The sequence below is a fragment of the Trichomycterus rosablanca genome, chromosome 18 (assembly GCF_030014385.1).
Source record: "Trichomycterus rosablanca isolate fTriRos1 chromosome 18, fTriRos1.hap1, whole genome shotgun sequence".
NCBI lineage: Eukaryota > Metazoa > Chordata > Actinopteri > Siluriformes > Trichomycteridae > Trichomycterus > Trichomycterus rosablanca.
In genome coordinates this window covers 5,936,862-5,961,842 of record NC_086005.1, presented here as the reverse complement: position 1 = coordinate 5,961,842, position 24,981 = coordinate 5,936,862, and the positions used below count along the sequence as shown (strand labels likewise).

General features: G+C 38.2%; 2 protein-coding genes across 4 annotated transcripts; one reads left to right on the top strand and one right to left on the bottom strand.

The window, feature by feature from the left end:
* Window positions 1-403: 403 nt before the first annotated feature.
* sgtb (small glutamine rich tetratricopeptide repeat co-chaperone beta) lies at window positions 404-13,963 on the top strand. 2 transcript variants are annotated; one of them, XM_063013916.1, is made up of 12 exons: window positions 404-484; window positions 2,912-3,025; window positions 3,716-3,819; window positions 4,432-4,507; window positions 4,983-5,082; window positions 5,205-5,309; window positions 7,624-7,762; window positions 7,912-7,974; window positions 10,363-10,400; window positions 11,146-11,229; window positions 11,700-11,820; window positions 12,056-13,963. In XM_063013916.1, exons 2-11 carry the CDS (start codon window positions 2,926-2,928, stop codon window positions 11,809-11,811), a joined length of 921 nt encoding a protein of 306 aa, XP_062869986.1. In that variant the 5' UTR covers window positions 404-484; window positions 2,912-2,925; the 3' UTR covers window positions 11,812-11,820; window positions 12,056-13,963. The 2 variants fall into 2 exon arrangements, with proteins under 2 accessions (XP_062869986.1, XP_062869987.1); XM_063013917.1 differs by having other exon boundaries at window positions 456-488.
* A 608-nt stretch (window positions 13,964-14,571) lies between these two features.
* trappc13 (trafficking protein particle complex subunit 13) lies at window positions 14,572-24,649 on the bottom strand. Of its 2 annotated transcripts, XM_063013881.1 has the most exons (13): window positions 24,574-24,649; window positions 22,718-22,786; window positions 21,935-22,034; window positions 20,968-21,052; window positions 20,721-20,848; window positions 18,739-18,811; window positions 18,224-18,268; window positions 17,914-17,931; window positions 16,439-16,572; window positions 16,114-16,312; window positions 15,733-15,833; window positions 15,487-15,634; window positions 14,572-14,834 (listed from the first exon to the last, which is right to left on the bottom strand). In XM_063013881.1, the coding sequence occupies exons 1-13, from the start codon at window positions 24,647-24,649 to the stop codon at window positions 14,727-14,729; spliced, it is 1,284 nt and encodes a 427-aa protein (XP_062869951.1). In that variant the 3' UTR covers window positions 14,572-14,726. The 2 variants fall into 2 exon arrangements, with proteins under 2 accessions (XP_062869951.1, XP_062869950.1); XM_063013880.1 differs by lacking the exon at window positions 17,914-17,931.
* Between the last annotated feature and the right edge of the window lie 332 nt (window positions 24,650-24,981).

Below are 24,981 nucleotides of genomic sequence, written 5' to 3'. Positions count from 1 at the left end.
GACCTCTGCTGGCTGTTTGATGGCGCCAGCACAGAGACAAGAGATAATGGAGATTGGTGTGTGACTCTTCATTCGTCTCGTGCCGGTGTTGGAGGTGAGGCCAGCAGCAGTAGAGAATATGAAATTGGAGGAAAGCTGGAGGAAAATAAAAAAGTGTCATACTAGTTTAAAAATGTACAAAGGTCGAATAATAGTTTGATGCAAGCATTTTATTTTTATCAGTGGAGTATAAAAAGCTCTTTTCAAATGGCAGTCTAATGTCCCAGGGGTGGACATTTCTGAATAATTTGTGGTTTCTAGGGCAGGGGTATCCTAGATGGTGGCCAAGTACAAATTCGTTATTGAGAAATCTAGGAGTCGATTTAAGACGCACCCCTCATGTACGGTGGAAAGCTGTTTGCGCATGCGCAGTGGATGCGCAGCCTCGCTCTTCCCTGAGCTGTTGTGACGCTGAAGTAATTCAGGCTGCTGGCGGATCGAGCAGGTAGGTGGGCGGGGGCTCCATTACCAAAACAATCTAATTCATATTTCATTTACCTGCAAAGTATGAGCATCTGCAATCATTGTTCTTAATTAGCTTTATTTAATTACGTTAATTACATGTTTTTCAATATTGCACATGTTTATCCAATACAAAGATGATGTACTATAGTGATGTACCACAAAGATTGAATATGATGTTTGTGTGCATTTATGTGATCATGGATACGCAGTAAAAGATGCACAATGGTGAACAAAACCTCTGTTCTACCAGATATCTTTATATGAGCTGCATCCTGTGTGCATAGTTGTTTTTTTTTCCAACAGACACTAGCATAACACAGCATGAGATGCTCATATGGGTGCAGCTGTCATCATATTCTGTGTTCATCATAAGATGGTCTAACATTTTATAAAGACAAACATTAGGCAGGTTTATGCTTGCTGGATAATGTGTTAATTTTGTAAGACATGCAGCTTTTAATGATCTAGATGCCAGATTAGTCATAGTTGGAACGTTTTGCATGTAGGGGGAAAGATCCAGAAAGGATGTAGAGCACAAACCCTTCATTACTAAGATGAATGCACATTTGATTTCACTGGTGCAAAATGAAGTAATGTGGGCAAATGGATCACCTTTCATTATATTCTCAACAACTGGGAAAACACATGTGTGATGTACACATTTACAGTTAGGGAGTCTGTGGAAGTGTTATGAATTGAAGAGCATTTTGCTGGCATGGTTTGGGTCCACCTGTAAATAAATACAATGTTACTGTTCCTGGTCATCTTATCAATATGGGAGTTTGAATGTAGTCCCTGTGTGCGGGGGTTTGACATTGAACTTGTGAACTGATAAATCTTATCTAACGAGTAACTACCTGTCCTGTCATGAATGTAACCAAAGTGTGTAAAACATTATGTTAAAATTCTAATAAATAAATAAATAAATCTTATCAATATGATGAATAATTTGAGGATGAGCCTTTCGCCATTCATAGGGTATAAGATCCTACTGAACGGTTACATTAATACTTTTTAAAAGCTTAGATTTCAAGGGGTGGATGAATTCTCTATTCTGAGCCGGGTTGCTCTTAAATTGGAAAAAAAAGGATGGAAATGAAATCTATATAAATCATAGTTTTTAACCAGGGATGTTCCACTCGCTTGTCCTGTTTTGATACAAAAATGATATCAAGGCTTTAAATGCTGGCCAACAGCAATACTGATGGAAACCTTACATTCTTACAGTAATCTAGCTTTCTCTGCACAGGTATAATAGTGACCTAATTAGCAACGTTTCATTGCACCTGCACAATGTATTTTGTGCATCTGATACCGTTAGCTAATGCAGAACTTAACATACTGATTGTATTCTATGAGGTGTATATAATGTACACATTATTGATCCCATTAGTTAAAATTGTTTCCGCTCTGAATTAAAAAACAAAGTGCACCAAACAAAAATATTCAGCCAGCAATATCATATGGTCAAAAACTGACAGTAATAAAGTCATAGTCTTAAACGATTTAACTACAAGCTCTACCAAATGAACAAACGCCTAAAAGTGTCCAAAAAGTGCTTGATACACTCATACCAACACCACAGACACAATCCAGCTAATATATGGTAAATGGTGATTTATCATATGGCCAAGCTCAAAATAGAGTGCCTAAAAAGGTCTGGAACATGAACAAGACTTCTGGGAGGATCTAGCAAGGCTAGCAGAGGATCAGTGTGCAATGCTTCAAGTTGTTGGCATACAACTGCAAGATTTCACCTTAGAGTAATCTCAGTAACGTGTTGTCGGTGTCAGGAAACATTTAACGCAAGCTAATCAGCAAACTGACAGCGTGCTTTCTTAAGTGGGGTCATTTGTGGTTTCTGGTTGCAAAGGCAACCTTTAAGCACAACCTTTAATTGTGACTTTAAGCACAGTATTTCTGTTGGAAATGAAGATTTTTCGGAAATTGTAAGGCTTATATTTAACCTGCACTTGGTGAAATCCCATAGAGAGCCGAATCGCTTATTGAATGGATGCATTTAAACTATCACTAAATCCATGTGCTCAGAGATCACCAGCAATAGCTAATCATGAATGGAATTATAAAGCAATGAAGTAAAACATTATACAGCTTTCTACTACACCAAATGAATAATCTTAGTTGCTGTATGCTTGGTTTTGGCCCTAAATATTTTTGAAACCCACAAAGACATATAATAGAACTTAGTTTTAGGGAAAAAAACATTTACATTTACATTAGAATCATTCAGTCATAAAAAGTGTTGCAAAAATGAGAAAATTCCAGGGCTGCCATGACATAAATAACATGTACAAGTGTAAATTGTAAACTGCCTTAACTGTAAATATGTTGACAGTTGTCAAAATGTATGGTGTCATCTTTATGGAATGGAAACATTTCCTCTTAGTTTTTCCACAGATCATGGCGGTGGAAAAGCGTTTGGCCTATTCTATTGTGCAGTTCCTCAGAGACCAGACACACTGTGGTTCACTAAATTCAGATGAGCAGGAAAGCCTCGAAGGTAAACTGGTGTGACATTTTAAACAATGAATAGTTCCTTGTTTTTCTAGGTACATCCTGGTTGTTTAGGTATTACTTCAAAATTTGACTTTGACTAGCCAAAACAGCTTTTGCAATATTGTGCCCCTGGATCTGATTATTGTGAACATAATCCAAAATGGACTAAGATGGTATGGGCAAGCATAATTTCCTTTTCAAACCTATTCAGATGTTTATTCATGATGTGTGACACCCACGCAGGCAGAAGCCAATCATGCAATCATGTCTTGGTAGGAAATGTAATGCATTCAGAAATGGCCTAGTTCTTTATGTTTAAGGACTTATTGTGGCCGGCCCTGACCAGAGACGTATCCTCACTGAAAATCATATCACATACAGAAAGACACACTGTGCTGCTCCATGATTTCCCAACCCTTCATGCAGCCAACAAAAGTCACATTTGTAGTATCAATGAAGAACCTGGTCCACCCCTCCCTCAGACTGTTGGACACCCTGCCAGGTTGATTTAATCTCAAAACTTTAAGATCTCAACAGCGGTGGGCTAGCGTATTAGACCGTACTGCACCACCCTGTGCCCAGCTTTTTGTTTTAATTAGCATTTCACATACTGTCCCAACTGTTCGGAATTTTGGTACTGTACCAGACTAATTAACTGAGATTTAAAAGCGTGTTTGTTGTGTACCTTTAACAGTTGCTATACAATGTTTGGAAACAACATTTAAGATCAGCTCGAGTGACTGCCACCTTGCAGCTCCACAGCCTCTCAGAGAAATCTTTCTGAACGCCCTGCTCAAGGTAAAGAATGCTTCATATAAATGACTGATACGTCTCACTACAAAAGGTTTTTATCATTTTTATTTGCTTAATAGTATATCTTTGTATACCTTTGCTTAATATTAAAATTAAAATATATATGGTTACAAGTGGCACAAGTAAAATTTCTTGGTGATGCTGTAACGGGCTGGTGTTAGGGTCCTGGATGGGTTAGTAACTTTAAATTACGATCCAAATCAGTTATAAAGCTTTTGAAACAATAATCTTGTATGACACACTTGAACCTCCAACTTTAACATTTAAAATCTACATTTAATGGATAAAATGTATTTCGTTTAAGGACCCCAGGCCAAATTACATATTGTGTTCATTTTTAAAGTAAACACAACCTCTGCGTCAAACTGCTTTAAACATACAACTTGTATGTAAATGTTACTTTATATTAAATGAAATAAATAAATCTCAGAACCCAACATTTATTTAACTCTTACGGACTTAATTGACTTGTTAGGACTATTTACTTATATCTTATGTTTCCATTTTAATAAAAAAAATTCACAAAAAATATTTGCATACTACTGTACAGTGCACGATGCAAACTGTCATATTGTTTCACAAAATCCTCATCTACAGAATGACATTGTGACATTACAAGAGACGTCTCCATCTCCGGAGGACATAGAGAGAGCTGAGCAGCTGAAAAATGAAGGTACGTGCCACTTACCAAACCTTCTAAATTAGCTTAAAACGGTTTACTGTAAAGTTATTTGTATAACCTTTATGTCATGGTGTTATATTACGTAGGTAGCAGGCACTTTTATCCAAATTGACAGACAATTATGTCTCAATACAATTTGAATCAGAATATTTATTATTCGCCAATTACCAGATCTACAAGAAATTTCTCTTGGTGCAGGTGTCAACATATATACATCTAACTAAATAATAGAAAAGGAACACTATATATAAACATAGAATAAACAATACAACAGTGACATAAACAGTACAGCATCAGACAAAGTGTGCAGTGAGATGTACAGTGCAGTACACAGACAAACTTCAAGTAAAAAAATGTGTGATAGGGATTATTTCAAGTAAATAAGGTGCATATGTGCATTGCCTGCATAAGGGAGCATCTAATGGTTAACAAGATTTCCTTGCCTTAATAAACTATTTATGATCAGGAAACAACCACATGAAGGAGGAGAACTATAGCTGTGCGGTGGAGTGCTACAGGAAAGCCATTCATCTGGACCAAAGAAATGCAGTGTACTACTGCAACAGGTGGGTTTAACACATAAGCTGTTAATTACTTCCTTATTCTGTGTAAAACCATGATTTTAAGTTCATGGTAACTCAAGGTTTGCATCTTGAAATCACATAACATACTGCTGGTTGTTTTTTAGAGCTGCGGCACACAGTAAACTGGGAAATTACACAGAAGCTATCACAGACTGTGAGCGGGCCATAGCTATTGATCCAACATACAGTAAAGCCTTTGGAAGAATGGGGTGAGCAGTCTTAATTATGTTTATTAAACATACTATTAATATAGAGGTAGTATTTAGTTTGTTAGTATATGCTACTTATACAGAGTGCTGTGAAAAAGTATTTGCCACCTTTTGATTTTCTCTATTTTTGCATATTAGATTAGATTAGATTAGATTCAACTTTATTGTCATTGTGCAGAGTAAACAAATACAGAGCCAACGAAATGCAGTAGCATCTAACCAGAAGTGCAAGATAGAGATTATATACATATAATACACAGTTAAAGTGCAGAAGTGACCAGATAGGTGAAATAAGGAGACGTATAAGAATATTGAGACTATTAAACAGAATATTAAGACTGTTAAACAGACAATGTTAATTGTACAGTGAATAGACTAATATGTATTTACAGAGAAATGAAAGTGACTAGAGTGGCTACATGAATGAGAATAAATAAATAAAGTGAAGTATATAAGTATAGCAAGTATATACAGTATATACATTATTATTGTGCTGGTGTAAACAGTGCAATAGTGCCATGTGCAAATTTGCAAATACTGATTGTATATACAGTCAAGATGAAACATTTGTAAAAAGTACAGAGTTAAATGTGGTACAAAGTGCAGTGATATGTTTACAATGGTGTGCTGGAGTTTAGCAGGGTTACAGCCTCAGGAAAAAAGCTCTTCCTGAGCCTGCTGGTACGAGAGCGGAGGCTCCTGTAACGCCTGCCAGACGGAAGTAGGGTGAAAAGTCCATGGTTGGGATGAGAAACGTCCTTGATAATGTTCCTCGCTTTGCCCACGCACCGTTTATTGTAAGTGTCCTGTATGGTGGGTAACTGAGTGCCGGTGATGCGTTGGGCGGTTTTAACCACCCGCTGAAGAGCTTTCCGGTCAGCTGCGGAGCAATTGCCGTACCACACAGAGATGCAGTTTGTAAGAATGCTCTCAATGGTACAGCAATAAAAGTCCACGAGTATTCTGGGACACAAGTAGGCTTTTTTGAGTCTCCGAAGAAAGTAAAGGCGCTGTTGTGCCTTTCTGACCAGGACTGATGAGTTGAGGGACCAAGAGAGATCATCAGAGATGTGGACGCCGAGGAATTTGAAGCTGGGCACCCGCTCTACTACAGCACCGTTGACGCAGATGGGGGCGTGTGCCTGACTTGCTGTTCTTCTAAAGTCCACAATAATCTCTTTGGTTTTCCCTGTGTTAAGCTCCAGGTTGTTGTCCTCACACCATGCAGCCAGATGCTGAACCTCCTCCCTGTAGGCCGTTTCATCGTTGTCTTTGATTAGGCCTATCACCGTGGTGTCGTCCGCGAACTTGATTATGGAGTTGGAACCATAAACAGGAACACAGTCGTAGGTGAACAGGGAGTATAGGAGGGGACTCAGCACACAGCCTTGTGGAACCCCTGTGTTCAGGGTGATGGAGGATGAGTGGAGACTGCCTAACTTAACAGACTGAGGTCTATTAGTTAGAAAGTCCAGAATCCAGTTACAGAGTGACGTGCTGATGCCAAGCTGACTGAGCTTCAAAATCAGCTTGGATGGAATCACTGTGTTAAATGCTGAACTGAAGTCAATGAAAAGCATCCTAACATAAGTGTTATGGCAGTCCAAGTGGGTCAGTGTAGTGTGAAGTGCAGTGGAGATAGCATCCTCTATTGACCTGTTGTGACGATAAGCAAATTGATGTTATTATTGATATGTTATTTTAAATGGCTTCAGATCCCTATGCAAAACATAAAGCAGTGCTCTTGTTTTTTAAGTCAGTGGAAAAAAGAAAAAGCAACATTTATATCACTTGTGTGAAAATGTATTTGCCCTTAATTAGTGGTTGTACCAACCTTTCAGAATTTTGGAAGGGCAGCCACTGTTTAAAATGTTTGTAACTTTTTTATTTCTCTCACTTTTTTGATCGTGGTGTAGAATGCTACTTTTATTTAGCCTACTTAACTTTTCTAGAAAGGTTTTATTTGAGTGATGTATCGATTGAACAAGTCTGGCAATAATCAGGGGCATCTGGCGTAAAAACTGGGCCAAATTAGGTATGCGGACCAGAATGGTCCACTTGTGGCAACACTTAATACTAAATTAGCCAAAAGAAACAAATGTAAAGATGATTTTATGTTTGCTGTTGTTTATGTCAAATATTACAATTTGATTAAAGAGCTAAAACAATTAATTATAATAAATATTCAAAGAAAAATAAATTAAAGGGAGGCAAAACATTTTTATAGCACTCTATTGTGTGTAATAAAATTTTGCCACAAGATTGCTATTTATGTACAACAGATGGTGTATAACATAAGCTTTTTGTTTTAAAGATTGGCCCTGGCAGCCATGAGCAAGTATCCAGAGGCCATTTCTTACTTTAAGAAAGCGCTGGTACTGGATCCTGAAAATGACACCTACAAATCTAACTTAAAGACAGCTGAGCAGAAAAAGAAGGAATCATCAAATCCTGTAAGTAAACCAGGACACTAACTCTATCTCCCTCATGTGACCAGTCATGATTAACTGCAAAACATAGCAGATGTATTCATTTATCCATTTAATTATTATTAATAACTAATTCTAAAGCTAAATCTATCAGATTTTTGTTGTGTTCACAGACAGTTGCCAGACTGGGCTTTGACATGGCCAGCCTCATCAATAACCCAGCCTTCATTAGCATGGTAAGAACTGGCAAGACTTCACAGCTTGTTTATTGTTCTTAAAACGTTGTAAACGGAAGAATGCGTCACGCCATTCCATTACTGAAAACTAAGGACGGCATTATTGAAATGTGCAGTACTAGAATTCTCAACATGGTTCTGGAACGAAACACATCTATTATTAGAATGAACTAAATGGAATTGATGCAGCCGAAATAGAAGTGTTAGTGGTGTAAAAGTTAAAGATGGTGTACAGCAGGCACGTGCACAGACATTTTTGGGGGCAGGTGCTCAAGCCAAAAAAAAAGCACCCATTGCCAAAATTATTAATAAAAAAAAAAAAAAAAACACAGTAGAATATTTAAATTATATATTTATTTTTGTTAACACAATCAATACACATCTAATAAAATAACTCAAATTATCAAATTGCATAAATAAATGAAAAACAGACAAAAACAAGGCCATATGGGATAAAAATAAGTAAGATTTTAAATGAAACAAAACTAGTGAACTTGTCTAATTTGTAAAACAGTAAAACTGTCTTTAAATTCTCTGTCTGTCTGTCTGCTGCAGTTTGTCCCCCTCCCCCTTCATTAAACATGACAAACGTCAGTAAACAGCTGGACAAGGCTTTGAAATCACGTATTTCATGACTCATGAGTACAAAACGTGTAGGCTATGCATTATGCATAGATGCTCTTTGTATGAAACACTGTCATTACCTGTCTGTCTGATGCTGCGGGTCAGAGGAGAAGTGTGTAGCAGTGGTTTGGCCTGGCGCTCAGCACTGCGTGAGTGCTAACCGGAGGAGGAGGAGAGAGGAGCAAGGCGGGAGCTTGTGCGTGCCGTGGATCAGATCGGGGCAGAATTGTAACAAGAACTCAAATAAATGCCCGTCAGATATAAAAACACTTTTGGGGGGAATTGATGACAGAGAGGGTAATTTTTATTTTTAAATATTGATGAATGTAGAAAAAAATTGGGCTCCAGCAGAAAGGGCACTTTCTCATCCTGGGCAAAAGGGCAGGTGCTTGAGCACCACTAGGGGTCTATCTGTGCACGTGCCTGGTGTACAGTAACGTGATGGTGACCTTATACTGACCTGCTGAAACCGTAATCTGTGGGTGAATGTGGAATGTTGGTTGATAAAGTGGTGAACAACTGCACACTAGTCGTGCATGAACAAAAGTAATATGAGGGATCTTCAAAAAGTTTCAGCACTTTTATATTTTGGTTGGAGAGACTGAGAGAGTTTATAGTCTGGATTTAGTGACATCTGATTTCCACCTTTTTGGATGCTCAAAGAAGCTTTAAGGGGAAGAACATTTTAATGTGATGATGATCACTTGCATCAGAAGGTGACTGTGTAGGAAAGTGATGCAGTTTGTTTTTGAAATTCTTAATAAATAGTTAATAAAAAGTGCGGAAACTTTTTGAAGATCCCTCATACATTCTTCTACCACCTACAGATGTCCCTTTAATATATTTGCAAGAACAATTGTGAGCCCTTTGTAGTTGCTCTGATTTCTGTGTTAATTACTTAAAAATGAGGTCTGATCTGTTTTTGATGGTTGGCTGCACAGTTGGGTCAGCTTTCTCCAGTGCCCTCTGTCTCATGTCACTTGTAGCACACTAGCATCTGATAATGCAGTCCACGTTGTGATGTAGTCAGTCCAGCTTATTCTTGGTTTTCGGAGTCCTTTCACAAGTCCTGTCATAACACCGCGTTCAAGGTTGTCATGTGGGTGCATCATCACATGGCCAAAGTAAAGTAACTTGCGAGACTTAATGTGGTTCGGTAGTTTGTTCTTTCCATCTTGTACACTTGCTCAGTGGTCATCATTTCCCTCAATGAGATTTTTAGCAGTTTTCTGATGCACTTGTTCTCCAAAGCCTGAATGAGTCGTTCTTTCTCCTTCTCACATTCATACGTGGCTGCTGGCCAGACCGAGGCTTTTATCAATCAAAGCTTTCACTGACCACAATTGATTTCTCACGCAGATAGTGTAACCGTAAACTAGCTTACAATTAAATATAATTCTGTCTAATTTCTACTGCATTTTAAGGATAAACAAGCACAGTATTTAACAAAATCCAAAACAGGTTGAACACACTTTAGGCAGCTAGAATAATTTAGCCAGTATTCATTTCTATTGTAAATGGGATTTATCTGTGTCAGCGTAAATAAATAGTTGCATGACAGTCAGATTGGAATTGTACTAATCAGAACATTTTGTCATAACATAAGAGTAAAATCTCTAGTTGTGTCTCTCCACTTAATGTTTCAGTGATGTAAATAATTAGTTTCAGTGCTTATGTAAATAAACTTTGTTTCATGCAGTTATTGATTTATTCTGATCATATTCACAAAATTATGGAAGACAGAACTGTTTTCTTTTTCCTTAGGCTGCCAGTGTGATGCAAAACCAACAAGTGCAACAGCTGTAAGTGCAACTGGTTTCATGTTTAACATATTTTTATTATAGTTGTATGGTATCCTGATTTAGCTTCGTTTGTTAAGCACTGGAGCTTCTAATTTATTTAATTAATGGAAAGTTGTATTAACATAGAGTAACTTCTGTGTAATATTTTAGCTAGAACAACAGCCACTGTGGGAATGTCTGTGAGAATGTATGTGGCATTTGTATGACTGGAAACTGATGTTGGCCAAGAAAGCCTCTGCTGATGTTCCAGTTCATTCCAGTGCTGTTTACTGCAGCTGAGGTCAGGACTCTATGCAGGCCACTGCAGTTTCTTTAAACCGAGCTTTTCTTCATGTCTGTATACGTAGATCTTGCTTTGTGCACAGGGGCAGTCATGCAGGAACAGAAAAGGGCCTTCCCTAAACTGTTGCTGCAAAGTTGAAAGCATACAATTGTATATATTGCTTTAAGTGATGTATTACACATAAGCAATTGTACTGTTCAAGGGCTCTGGGTAAGAACATGTTAGCTCAGGAGTTACTGGACTATTCATAGTAAGGTCGCTGGTTCAATCCAGATCCCCACCAAGTAGTGGCTCCTGAGCAAGGCCCTTAACCATCAGTTGCTTTCATTGTATTCAGTCACAATTGAAAGCCGCTTTGGATAAAAGTGATTTATCATGTCTGATAAATGCAATGAATGTAAACGTTCACATAAAACAAAAAATATTGTGTTTACTAATCTGATGTTTTTGGTCTCTGGTCAGTATGTCAGGAATGATGTCTAATGCAGTAGGAGGTCCTGCAGCAGGAGTTGGAGGATTGTCTGATATTTCCAGCCTCATTGAAGCGTAAGCATCTGATTCTTCAAATACAACATACTCTTTGTACATGAGCCACAGTGGTCTCCAAAATGTATAACAGAGGAAAAATCTATTTGGAAATAGCAGATCAACACTGGGTAAATCAGAGGGGCGTTTGTACACTGTTTAAAAGTTAACAATAAAGTAAAAAAAACCAATAAATCTATGTCTACCTTTAACCATAATCATCTAGGTACAAAAACAAACTATAACTAACAATAACTCCATGTTAGTTTAAAAGCGTTCAGTTCCAATTATGAAATTTCATTTCATTTCATTAACCGCTTTATCCTGGTCATTGCTTTGCAGACTGCTCATGAGAAACACTATAAAACATAGAAATGAACATTTCCAACTTAATTAACCGCCTTTAATTCAGACTGACATTATAATGGATGTGAGCTCATTAAATACCTGCTTTTCTTTCTGACTATCTGCTTTCTTTCTGTCTAACTCAGTGGTCAGCAGTTTGCCCAGCAGATTCAGCAGCAGAACCCAGAGCTGATAGAGCAGCTAAGAAACCACATCCGCAGCCAATCCTTCAGTAGCAGTCCAGAGGAACACTCCTGATCTGCAGAGGTTCCACCACAACACACACTCATACTTACAGCAGCATCTCCATCCATCAACTTGTACATGTTTTAAATAGGTTCATCGACAATAGCATTTAGTACCCTGTTCATTTCTGAGAAGAGAAAACAATACAATAACAATCTACTGAGTTCCCACATATTCACTCCCTGACTAACAGATATAAAGAAGGTACTTTATTTAATGTGTTTATACTAATAAAAGCTTTTTCTTTTCCCTCCAGGTCCATGTGAGAGGAAGGACAAAAGCATGGTGAGCGGAGGCAAAGGGAGGGATCATTGGGAATGCAATCTGTACACCCATTCTTTCTAACTGGCACTGGCAGAGCTGGAGTGAAGTGAGACTGGGTCATGGCACTTTACAAAGAAAAGGGCTTTCAGTCAGGAGGGAGGCAGAGGAAACACAAGTCTGAAGGACTTTTCACACTACATTTCTTTCTTCATCAGTTTATTTTGGTATAATGTTCTAAAATGATCTAAGTAATATAATGTCTTAATGAAAAAAGTCTAAATGTGTTCAGTAATGATAACATCTCAAGACCCTATTTTAAACTGTATTAGTACTGAATACACCAGAATGCCCTTTTTTATTTACTGTAAGATTCAGAGTGTATCCTAGAAATACTTAATACATCACAACATGTCACACTGTTATATTCAAACTGCCTGTAGATAACTGAAGCCTGTACATTATTTACAAGATGGTGTATGTGTTAATGTTAGATCAGCCAGGGCTTAGTGTTAGCTACCTTGCTTACATTAACTATTATCTACCTTAGCCATCATCATAAAATTATGCACATTTATTAAATTAACCCAAGTAGCATAGAAGAAAAAGAATTGTTTGCAATTAAAAGTTACAGAAAGGAGATTAAAAGTTACAGAAAGTCCATAATTGGTCTCTGTCTGTCTGTCTGTCTGTCTGTCTGTCTGTCTGTCTGTCTGTCTGTCTATCTATCTATCTATCTATCTATCTATCTATCTATCTATCTAATCTATCTATCTGGATGGATGGATGGATGGATGGATGGATAGACACACACACATTGTCAGTGCACTTCCTCATTGTTTTGGGTTAAAACTTCTGCTCAGTACACTAGCTGTAGGGAGTTGATGGGTTTTTTCCTGCCTCTGAAAAATATGAAAGTAAGTGGATTGGACAATCTTAATTTCCTCTAAATGTGGGTTTTTGTATTATGCCCTGCCAGGTGTGTTACTGAAAATGAATGGGCAGGTTTGACTTTAGTGTGGTTTATTTTATCAGACAATATCAGTTTTAATTTAATAGAGCAAAATTACTATTACTTCTACCCACTATGGAGTTTTAAATTTAATGCTCTGCAGGGTCTGCAAGGTCGCAGTTAAATACTTTATATCATGTTTGTTCGATTTCTCCTCCTGTTCCTTGTAAAAAAAATATTTCTCAGCACTATATAAATATTCCAGTTCACTGTGGAAAGCCAAGTAGTGTGAAATGTTACATAAATACTGAAGTATGTAGCTTGTGTTGTTATCTATCCTCATCTAACTCCAGACAGAACTACCATCTAACACAGCGTACTGTGGGCTTTCGTAGCAAAGTACACACGAGACACTTTTCTGCTTCTATAGATTTGTGTGTAGCTTTGTGTGCTGGTCCTCTGCTTTTCTTATAAACACCTGGCATTGACACATCAGGGTCGAGTTGGTTTTATTTTAGTAAATGACTTATTATTGTTAGCTTGCCTATATATTTTCTATCTCTTGGTCGTGTTCACAGACCTTGAAATCTGAGGAACTGCAATGTCTTAAGATTGTACGTACATTGTACAGAACTTTATGTTCATTTTTGAGCATTAAATATTTAGAAAACATGTTTCTACATGATGTTAATTCACCATCATCACCATCAAGTAGTTGTTTACTCAACTATAACACAATGTTTTTTTTTAACTGAGCACATTCAATGACATTTGTATGCATGCTTCACGATCTGGTTTGTGCAGTCTGATGTGTAAATTCATTCATAGGGACCATGTGTGTAAACACTGAGGATATGAACAGGTCAGTCAGTGTTTCTAGAAATCATTGTTAATGTGCAATCATACATTAATGAAAGAATAATGATGAATTAAACAGAAGTGTTTTACTCAGCCTGTGTTATACTCTTGTGTTGGACTTTTTTTGTAAGAAGTCACACATAATTGTGCAGCTGCAATTGTAAGGTGTTGTGAGTACATCTTAGTCTATCTTTGCTACAGTTAGCTAGTTTGGTGTAATGGTAAGAGACTATGCTGATAGTCCCTGATTTCCTGGGGTTTGAATACCAAGCTGGGCTCACAATTACCAAATGCACATGAACCTAACCATTGGGAAGACCCAATGCACACTGACAAGTGCACCTCCCAATGGCTAGGCTGTTTGACCACCCCCCTCTTCCCGACAAAGCCAACCATGTCTGTGTAGATGCCTAACCGGCTGACAGCACCACTGAGATTTGAACCCCGGACTGCAGCAGTAGTGGGCTAGTCTGGTTTACAGCTTCAACAAATTAGCATGGTTTAGAGCCCCCCTTTAACAAATTCTTCTTACTATGCCGTTTTGCTGCCTGCTGTTATTAACAATGGCTCTTTGACCACTTGCGACTTGTAATCCTATGCCACGAGCTGTTGCACCTGGAATCAGGTGGTCACGCTGATCCCAAAATCTTTAATAAGCAGTGTTAATAAGGTAATATTAAACCAATAACAAGGTGTGCTGTTTTAAATGAGCTTTTATTGACATGTAAAGACACTTAAAATCACGTTAAGGGCTTTAAAATAACATTCTAAAACATGATCAGCTCATGGTGTAAAAAGTGGTAATGAGGTTGGTCCTTCAATATAAAGTTTCATAGTGCAGGATCAGAGAGAAGCCTCAGATCTCTGGGCTCAGGTAAGGAGACACCACACACACTTGTGCAATATCATCGTACTCATAGGTTCGTTTCAGAAAGGTGTCAGTGAGCCTCAATCCAGAAATGCTCTGAAACAGAAGCAGGTTGGGGAAAATTAGAAAACATTATTGACAATATTTAAACATGACATATTTCGTGGTTTATTTCAGTGATTAATAAAGAAATGTTTTTTATTCACATGGCGGTGTCAAAGACCACATTTTATTTTGGTGCAGGTGGTAAAGTACACTACGTAGTTCACAACTGCTTAGATCTAAAGATCTAGGGTTCGAATCTCAGCCAGTTGGGCGTCTGCATGGATATGATTGGCTAGTGTCTAAGGGGGGTAACCGAAACAGCCTAGCCATTGGGATGCACACCTGTCAGTGCGCTCTCAGTCCTGGTCCCAAGCCTGGATATAAATATGGTTATGTCAAAAAGAGCATCTGGCATAAAAACATACCACTGTGGCAGCCCCTAAATGTACAAGAGCGGCCAAACATACCAAAAATAACATACGACAATATTCAGCATGCATTATATCAGATTTGTTACTGTGTGTACTTCTGTTCTGAGGGTTTTTAATTAGAGGGTTGGTGGTTCAAGCCCCACCACGGCCAACCTCATTTCAACTACATTTAAGCACATTTAACAAAAACCTACTTTTGATCTAAATTGATTTCACTGAGATTGGTTATTGGATAAAGGTGTCTGCTAAGCAGCATAAATGTAAATAATCACCTGTAAGCCCTGCACAGAGGAAAGCAGCTTCAGGGGGATGGAGAGTGATGCACTGGGGCCGAGTTTTCCCAACTGTCTTCCTGAAACACCACACCAGTGCACTGACCTGGTATTGCACATCTCCAACAACAAGTCCATTGTGCGTTCACTGAAACACACAGACACACAAACTTGTAAACGTACTCGTTCATGCTCAGCACCAGCAGCAACACTGTAAGGTCTTAAAGAGAAATCACATAGCTCTACCTGCAGTTTGTTATTTTACAGGTGATGTCGAAAGGCTCCTCAATGTTCACCGTTTCTGGAACAAGCTCAAGAGAGAGCCGGACATCTCCATAACCAGGAGCCTTACATAGATAAAGGAAAGAGGTGAATACGTACACTGTTGATAATCTGATAATCTGTTAATAATCTGATGTAACCCCCCCTTTCCTGGGTTTAGGAATGGCACTACAGTTACACTGATATGTGTCCCTACAATGGTTAGGTTCACGCAACATCACACGCCTTCTTATAAATGTCCGAATTGTATTCAAGTCATTTTAAATACAGATGCGCACAGTTTTGGTTCTGATACTAAAACGTGTGTGTAACTCAATGTTTGCAATTAAGCCCATAAATACAAACCATTCTCTGCAGCTGGCTGGTCTGAAGCCGTCCTCTCTCCCCAAGATTGGTCTTCCACACAATATCCAGCTTGCCTATTACAGTAACACCTTTAATGACCCCAGCTTTCTCTGCAAACTCTGGCTTGGGCTTCAGGCAGTATAGGTATTGCCGTGTGTCCATAGGCTGCAGATAGGACATCTTTCCAAAGGTAGACTCACTGAACAAAAGAAAAACAAAACAAAAAAATTATTCATTTACCTCTTTTATGACAAAGGATCATTTAGATTTTAAATTAAGGCTCCATAAAAAAATAAAAAAGCCAAACACATAACCACGACTTTACCAATTTTCCTCTGAGGTGATGGAGTTGAGTTCGGTCACGTTGTACATCATGGATGGTTCGAGTGACACTTTTTCCATAAACATAGGTGAAGTGGTGATGTTCTGGATTTGTGCCTCCAAGAAAACTTCATCTGTCTGTTGGGTCAAAGCTCATCTTAGGTGGTCAAAGTGTTGGGTGACACTACAAAACTAATCATAGCTGCTTTATTTGGACTAGACCTACATTTTGAATCAGACACTGTCATGTTTGACCCTTGGGGCAGCATGTTGTTCTTAGTTATGTGAAACACACTGTGAAATTCATACCTCACCAAATTTTATTGTATCATGTTATTTTAAAGAGCAAAAGCCAAAATATCTATAATAAAGGAAGTGCACACCCATCTTCTTTTTTATTTGAAAGATATCAAAATCAAGTCCCAAATAAAGCAGCTGTGTATATTAGCGCAGGGTGAACTGCAATGAACAAATGTTACCAGCTGAGGTTAGTTCAGCATGCCTGCAAGTAGAAGTTTGAGACCTTTAAAGAACTGTTATTGATTAAGTATAAGCACAATGCCTTTATGCCAAGCATAATCATCAAGTAAAGAGAGAAAAAGCATCAGATCTAAATTAGAGGATAAAATGTAATTTCCTACACATTTCTGTTAAATGTAAACATAAGAGATTCCACACAAGCATGAAGCGTAGAAATTAAATCTGTTGGACAAGTTAACAACTGTACTGATTTCTTCATGCACTTTAGTCAACATACACTCAGTGGCCAATGCAGTTTGTACACCCTCCAATCTGATCAAAAAGACCTGAATCACCACAAGCCCCCTCTGACACATGTCGAATTTGCAGCTGCTTCTTATCGCTTGGCAGCGTTGGGTTCCCACACAGAGCCGTGTAACGTACCGAGAGCCAAACTAGTCTCCATGTGACTTCTCCCCTCATTCCCACAAGTGCCTGGACCGGTCCTGTAGATCTGATATAAGATAAGATAAGATTCCTTTATTGATCCCCATGGGGATCACAGCGGGAAGAGACCACATCTGACCGGATGCCCGGTCAGATTGGTGGCTTCGATGACTACACACCCGAGCGGCTAATGAATTTTATTAATAAACCTCCCATTAAAGGTGGATTTACCAAATACACTGGTCACTGAGTGTAAACACAAGTTAGTCTACAAATCTGTGTTTCCTCTGTTATACTGGTTTAAAGTTGATATTGTTTGTTGCAGAAAATTTTCAAACCAGAGTCAGCAAGAGAGCAAAAGCAGCGAGAGGAGGAAAAAGAAAAAGCATTTGAAAATACATTTCAGTTTATTTTCCCAGACTACCATATTTTCCATTTGTTTTTAGTGTTTTACTGAAATGTGATTTTCTTTGCTTTGTCTTTGCTTGTTTTAGTGACTCCATACAGAAAAAATGTAGATGAAAGAGACAAGCCTGCAAAAACAGAACTGCAATGAGAAGGGAAAGGAATTACCACAGAACTGAGGTCACTCTAATGGAGAAAATAAAACAAAAAATAATAAATTAGAAATGAGGGTTACATGCATAAGAAAATGAAAATGTCCTTTAAATATGGCAAACATAAAGCTAATATTGAACAGTACTACAATTCTATAAGAAAATTACAAATAAAAATAAATAAAATGTACAAGCAAGACTGCATTGCATGAACTAAATAGAAAAAAGATTAAATGGTGAAAATCGTATGGCATATGGAGCACAAAATGCTTCTACAGAGCAACTACAGGAAGCACTTTCACCATATTTTGTCGGTAAAATCTTACCTCTGCATTGTAGAATTTGGTCTTGACATCTAGAGGCTTGAGAACCTGGTTTAAAATAGAATTCAGACTGAAGGATGAGTTGACGTCAGTGTCTTTTTCTATTAGATCCATTTAAATCTAAACTGTACACACCCACCAAAAGCTAAGCTACACATTTAACAAAAAATCAATCCCACAATAATAATTTATAGATTTTGTCCAGTCATCAGTGACTGCAGCAGTACACAGCAGGTCAGATCTGATTCCACTGCTGCTGCTGCTGTGATGAACATGGTGGTCTGAGATCGTTCCACAGCTCCTGTGCTCCACTGTGAAGCGCTGGTGTTATTTAGATGTTAATCTTCACAATGACCTGCTACATTGTTTAAAAGTCACAACTCCACCCAAGTAAGTGTTTAAAAGTTCCGCTCGAGTAAGTGAAATAAGAAAAATGTCACAGATAAAGATTAAAGATATGATATTGTAATATCCACGATACGTGTCATTTTTAAATATGAATGAACATACGCATTTACCTGAAATTTGAAAAACTTTCTGAAGTAGAGTTTGTCCCCAGTCTGAGTGGTGTAGCTGACAGCACAAACCAAACTAGAAAGGAAACACAAGACTGATAAATGAGGCTTAAAGAATATCACAACATACACCACATGGTCACTTCAAATAGCAGATGTTAGCTACGTTAACAACCGATGAAGAAAAAGGTACAGCTATGCAGCATCAGGTCAGCTGATTTATCTGATCAAATCTTTTGTTTTAAACATCTGTACTTGGGTGCTGCGGCAGACTATTACGCCGACCCAGCACAGCTGAGCTTCGGGTCTTAATCTAAGCAGTGATGCACAGACATGATAGGCTATGTCTGAGAGTGGATGGCCAAAGCCGTGCGATTGATTGGTGCCCTGTTCAGGGTGTTCCTGCCTTGCTCCTGGTGTTTCTCGGTGTAGCCCAACACGCCGTGACCCTGACTGGTATACAGCGGTACATGAAAATTATATGAACATCTAAGCACAATAAAGGTGCAGTTATAAAGTTTATTTTATTTTATTAGGATTTTAACGTCATGTTTTACACACTTTCATTACTGTCAGGACAGGTAGTTACTGGTTACACAAGATTCATCAGTTCAACACAGTCGTGGACAATTTTGTATCTCCAATTCACCTCACTTGCATGTCTTTGGACACGGGGAGACGGGGAGAACATGCAAACACAGAAAGGATCCAGACCACTCCACCTGGAGATTGAACCCAGGACCTTCTTGCTGTGAGGCGACAGGGCTACCCACCAAGCCACCTACCGCCCGCAGCTGTAAAGTGTTAGTCAACAAAACGTCACTAAACTGGGATGCAAAGTACTTAAATATGCAGAGTCAAGAGATGATCTGTTCTCAGTTGCAATAATCGATGCTGAAATCCAAACTAGTAGACAACATCAGCACTCTTCATTGGTAGCTGCATTAATTTTGTTTCTGTGGCTGAGCTGCTATACACAAGTCTAACTAAATGTTGATTGCAAACCAGGCTTTAACAGCCATCAGTGCCCAGCTCTACTCCTGCACTTGTAGCTCAATGTAATAAAACATCCTGGACAGGACGCCAATCCATCACAGGGCTTTGGCTACATTTACATTTTCAGCATTTAGCAGACGCTTTTATCCAAAGCGACTTACACAATGAGCAATTGAGGATTAAGGGCCTTGCTCAGGGACCCAACAGTGACAACTTGGTGGTGGCAGGGCTTGTACCGGCAACCTTCTGTTTACTAGTCCAGTATCTTAACCACTGAGCTATCACTGCCCTACTGGGGGCTGCCCCCCCCCCCTCCTTTTCCAGGATCAAACTCAGGTTCCCATGACCTTTAATGTCGCTATTATTATAGGTCTGCAGTCATTGCATCATTCTGCAGTGGTAAAGCTAAAGTTTAATTAGAATCCAAACTTTTATGTGGCCATCCTCATCAACGATCAAAAGCTGTGGGTAATGACCAAAAGAATAAGGTCATGAGTAGAAGCAAAAGAAATTAGGCATCTTTGCCAGGTGTCTGGGCTTGTATGCTTAGGATAGAATGTTTAGATCAACCATACAGGAATCCTCAGGCTCCCGACTCCTACAAATCAAAAACCAAAGCCAGCTGAAGTTTAAACATCTTACAAAGCTCCAGCTGAAGTTGTTTCAGGAACATTCCACAGGATGCAGACCACAAGATCCTGCTGATTATATGCATTATATCTCACAGCTCACATGATTAAATCTTATCTGTGGTCAGTGGCTATAAGAAATTTGGCTCTTTACAGGATGTTCTCCTGTGTTCGAGTGAGGTTCTTTCAAACAGTCCGAGTAATGATGTGCCAGTAGGTAGATTAGCTACTCTAAATTGCTCTGAATGAGTGTGTAATTTATTTGATAGATTGGCACCCAGTTCAGGTTGTGTCGTCTCACCATTTTCAGGCAATTCCTGAAGCCACCATGACCATGATCAGGGAAAAAATGTTGCTTACATGTGTGTTCCGATCTCTTTGACCTCATGATGAATGACATCGTCGATGCAGCACTCTGGTTTGAGCTCTGCCACGGCCGAGTTTGACGCAGACAGGTTTAACCTCTGTGAGCTGGTCTGGAGGTCCGCCTGCACAAAAAAATACGTCCAAGCCATAGCAACAATGAGACAGTGAAGCATGCACAGCATGCACGGCATGGCAGCTGGCACGACTTCAAACAATCTGCTAATCTGCACCACGCCTTTACCTTTACTAGAATATCTTTCACCACTTGATTGCTGTCATTGTGAACACTGATGTAACTTGAGAAGGTCTCTCCCAGGAAAATATTCCTGTGCAAAAAAAGTAAACGTATTATTAGATACTCAGTAATAGATGCTGCAGCCAAGAACAGTTTCCAAACTTAATGACTGATGTCTGAAAAATGATTTTACACCACACTTATGTCACAGCAGCCTCTGCACAGCTGGTAGAGTAGGAAGAGTGGGTGGTGCACGTCAACAGGGATTCTGAGAACCTACGTTTGATTCTCAGCTCAGCTGTGTTCACCCTCTGTATAGAGTTTTACATTCTGTCCATGAGGACATTTAGTAACATGCTACATCAATTGGCACCCTATTACAGTCAGTAAGCATTAGTAAGGCCTGACAGCATTGTAACATTTTAGCTGACAAAAACATACAGAAGGTGGATTGGCTACCCTAAGTTGCCTCTAGATTTGAGTGTTAGTGTGATGGACTGGTGCCACACTGTCAAGGATGTATCCCAGACACACCACATCCCTGACCACCTAGTAAAAGTAAATAAATTTAACCATCTTTCATTTGGGCAATATGGCTTTTTTATATTGCATTATGGGAAGCAGGGTTTGGTTGTTTGTTTATGTTTAACGCCGTATCAGCACATTTAGGCTATTTATACGGCGAATCATAGGTTGTATCTTAAGTGTGTCATTTTAATCAAGTTATAAACAAGTTATAAAAAAATTTTGTATTTTCCCTGGTGATGTCTTAAGTAGGTTTTGTACATTGTTTTCATTAAAGAATTTCTTGGGAAGCAGGGTAGAGCAGCAGCAGGTAGTGTGCACCAGGAAACCTTATCCCAGTTTGCAGCTTTAAAATAAATATAAATACACTGTGGCTCAAACTGCAAACGATTTAATACTGGTGATGAGGTAAATGTGTCATAACACACAATGCCATGCTATCTTTTACCCAAAGTTCTGTGGAAGTGTAAGCATCTCCCCAAGCATCAGGGTCTCTGCTCCTTTTATTGTAGACGGGTCCTCCCTCATGAGCCGACCAAACAAATCACCTGGAGATGAACAGTATACAAAAACACAATTTATTTTTATTTTACAGTACTTGATAAACACTGGGCTCTGCAGGAGTTAAAAAATAAGAGAAGTTACAACATAACACAAGGTTGGCTTTAAATCAAGTCAGTTCATTCCATTTTTCCCGCTCTCATATTCTCCTTGTTGATCTTGATTTATAGTGGAATATGCCCCACTTACATTTTAGGCCCTCGTATAAATAGAAGGCCTTCAAAGAAGTGTAGGAATGATATACAGCTTTGGAAGAGTGTCGTTAGCAGCTGATGATCAAATGTCAGAGCTGCTGGATGGTAGCATTAAGAGCAACAAACATGAGAAACCCTTGTTAGATCTGTTTATATTTCAGGCTTGAGTCATTCCAGGTATTTTCTTATACCACTAATTCAGGCTTTGAAAGAATCTAACAGTTGATATAGAATACAACAGATAAACATGTCAGTCATATTTACCATGACATTGCGTAATCTTTTGTAAAAGTAATGGGTCAACTTGTGTCACAAAACATTCTTATCAATCTAGAAATCAGGAATATTACTTAATAACACTTCATTAATAATCTTTCTGCCTTCTCATACAGAGAAAACAATGCTAACATTTGAGAAAAAGTCCAGCAGATATACAGTTACAGCTGTACAGTACAGTGTTGCTTTGGTTGTTTTACCTGGAAGGTCTCTGTCTTCACAGGTCACTGGCATATTAGTGAAAAGTGTGGGTTTCGTTAGTCGCATCACTAGAAAAAAAACAAACAAGCAAAAAAAAAAACCTTAAATGTATTATTATACATTTCATATAAACACGCATTAGACTTTCCTTGAAATTTTGGGACAATGTGTTTTAGAAGTAAAGTAAAGTAAGTAAGTAAAATTAAAGATTACTATTATAGTTCAGTGCTTAAGGTTTCCCACAATTGCTAAATGTTTAATTTGCCACACTGTTTTGTTTTCATTTTCATCAACTGCTTTATCCTGGTCAGGGTCACAGGAGGCCTGGTTCCATCGGGAAACACTGAGAGCAAGGCAGGAATACCCTGGACAGAGCAGCAATCCATCAATGGACTTTGACCAACATCCAATTCTGTGTAGATGCCCATCTGGCTGATACCACTGGGAACCGGGAACTCAGTAATTGTGGGATAGCAAAATAGACAGCTGTGCCTCCTGAGCACTTAATTTCAATAAAACATGTAAACTTACACTTTTCTAGGAAGCTTACAATTTTCATATACAACAAAATGAGAAGAATGTTTCCCCCAAATGTTAATAAAATTTGTTAATAATTACATGAAGATGAGCAGAGCTATTAATGACAAAAAACCAACCAATTTGAAATAATAAGATAAGATAAGATGCCTTTAAATAATGGGTTAAAATGTAGGTTGTTTAACTAGCAGACACCAACTGTAACCTGCAGAATTTGGAGTTTATTACTCATAAACATCTAAAGTTAATTAAGCTAATCTCACATATATGATCCCCACATCCACCCCTCACCCCCCAAACAGAAAACTAGTAATCAAGGTGTATTGTGCAAAAATACCCCATAAATTATCCCACAGTAACAACATACTATGTGTTTCCTCTCCTAATTCCATTATTTTACCTATGTGTAACTATGTGTTTAACGACTGGAGCTTTTTACTGTGGTATTTCTTTAAGTCTGATTAGTGGAGATATTTGACATTTTGTTGGAAAACTGAATATAATTAATTTTGATCTTTATACTTTTACCAAAACGAATGAAGAAACAGGAATGTGGAAATGTGGTTTGAGAGGAACGGCCTTAAGCAAGCAGCAGTAGTGTGAGACTTAATATCACTTTAATTTAATTAATTATTTTTTTAAATTCTTATATATTTGACATCTACTCATTGTTTCATGCTTTTGGATTGTATGTGGCTACATGATCACAGTCATTTGAATTAGCCATTAATTATATGTCCACACTTACAACAATATGACTTGATGAAAAATACATTAATTTTATTATTATTTTTAATGTAATTCATACTATAATATTCAATTACAAGAATTCAAAACATTGTAAAAATGTATAGAAGCTCAAATGTCTGAAGGGTCCTAGAGTGTCTGAACGTGTCTGAAATCGGTACCCTTGATGTCTATTTGCGGCCTAAATAAATAGCAGTTCGTTAGTAGTAATACTATTATTAATAGTAGTACTATACTAGTAAAATATGCCTTTTGCATTCGCAGGCTGCGTCGTAGAGTTTTTAGGCTGAAGCTCAATTGGCCTTTTAAGCCCTTTATTAGTGCACTACAAGTTATGATGCTATAACTACATACGCCCCCTATGTAGTGCACTAGATAGACAACAGGAAGTCGTTTGGTATACATCCCTGCTCTGTTGACAGCTGTTAGCAACTAGCCGGTTAGCATTAATGTACTAGTCTGGTTTGCATTACAAATATTGGCAGCATTTTCGAGATAAAGCAGAATTATGATTTATATGTTAAAGTGCAGTAGAATAATGTATTTAAATAAATATTCCTCATAAAAATACCCTTCAGCGCAAGTAGATGTTCTTGTTTTGCCTGGTTGACGTCCATTTTGTCTGACAGTTGACTTTTTAATCGCATGGTCAGCTGACTAGGGCAAGCAAACAGGCTCAAGCCGCGTTTCGCAAAGCATAAACTAGTGGACAGCTCACCTAGTAGATGCGTATTTATATAAATCCAGACTGTTACACAAGTAGCCTGTAATTTAAATAGAAATGTACTGTTAAGCACGTAATGTATAATGTTTTATTATAATACATTTTATTCACTCCCGTTTTAAGGAGCTGTGCCATGTTTACCAAGTTCCTGTTCCATTTTAACCAACCTGTAGCTTCTTTATATGCTAGCACATTTATAGAGCTACAACGTAAACATTCTCTTTAATTTCATTACATTTTATTTCATTGACTTCT

Excerpts from the sequence above, each read along its gene's own strand:
- sgtb (XM_063013916.1), top strand. The coding sequence starts at position 2,926 with ATGGCGGTGGAAAAGCGTTTGGCCTATTCTATTGTGCAGTTCCTCAGA. Across the intron at positions 5,310-7,623 it reads AAAGCCTTTGGAAGAATGGG|ATTGGCCCTGGCAGCCATGA; the intron begins GTGAGCAGTCTT and ends TTTGTTTTAAAG. Across the intron at positions 7,763-7,911 it reads AGAAGGAATCATCAAATCCT|ACAGTTGCCAGACTGGGCTT; the intron begins GTAAGTAAACCA and ends TTGTGTTCACAG.
- trappc13 (XM_063013881.1), bottom strand. The coding sequence starts at position 24,649 with ATGCGATTAAAAAGTCAACTGTCAGACAAAATGGACGTCAACCAGGCA. Across the intron at positions 22,787-24,573 it reads ACATCTACTTGCGCTGAAGG|TGATGCGACTAACGAAACCC; the intron begins GTATTTTTATGA and ends TTTTTTTTCTAG. Across the intron at positions 15,834-16,113 it reads CCAGCCAGCTGCAGAGAATG|GCTCCTGGTTATGGAGATGT; the intron begins GTTTGTATTTAT and ends TATCTATGTAAG.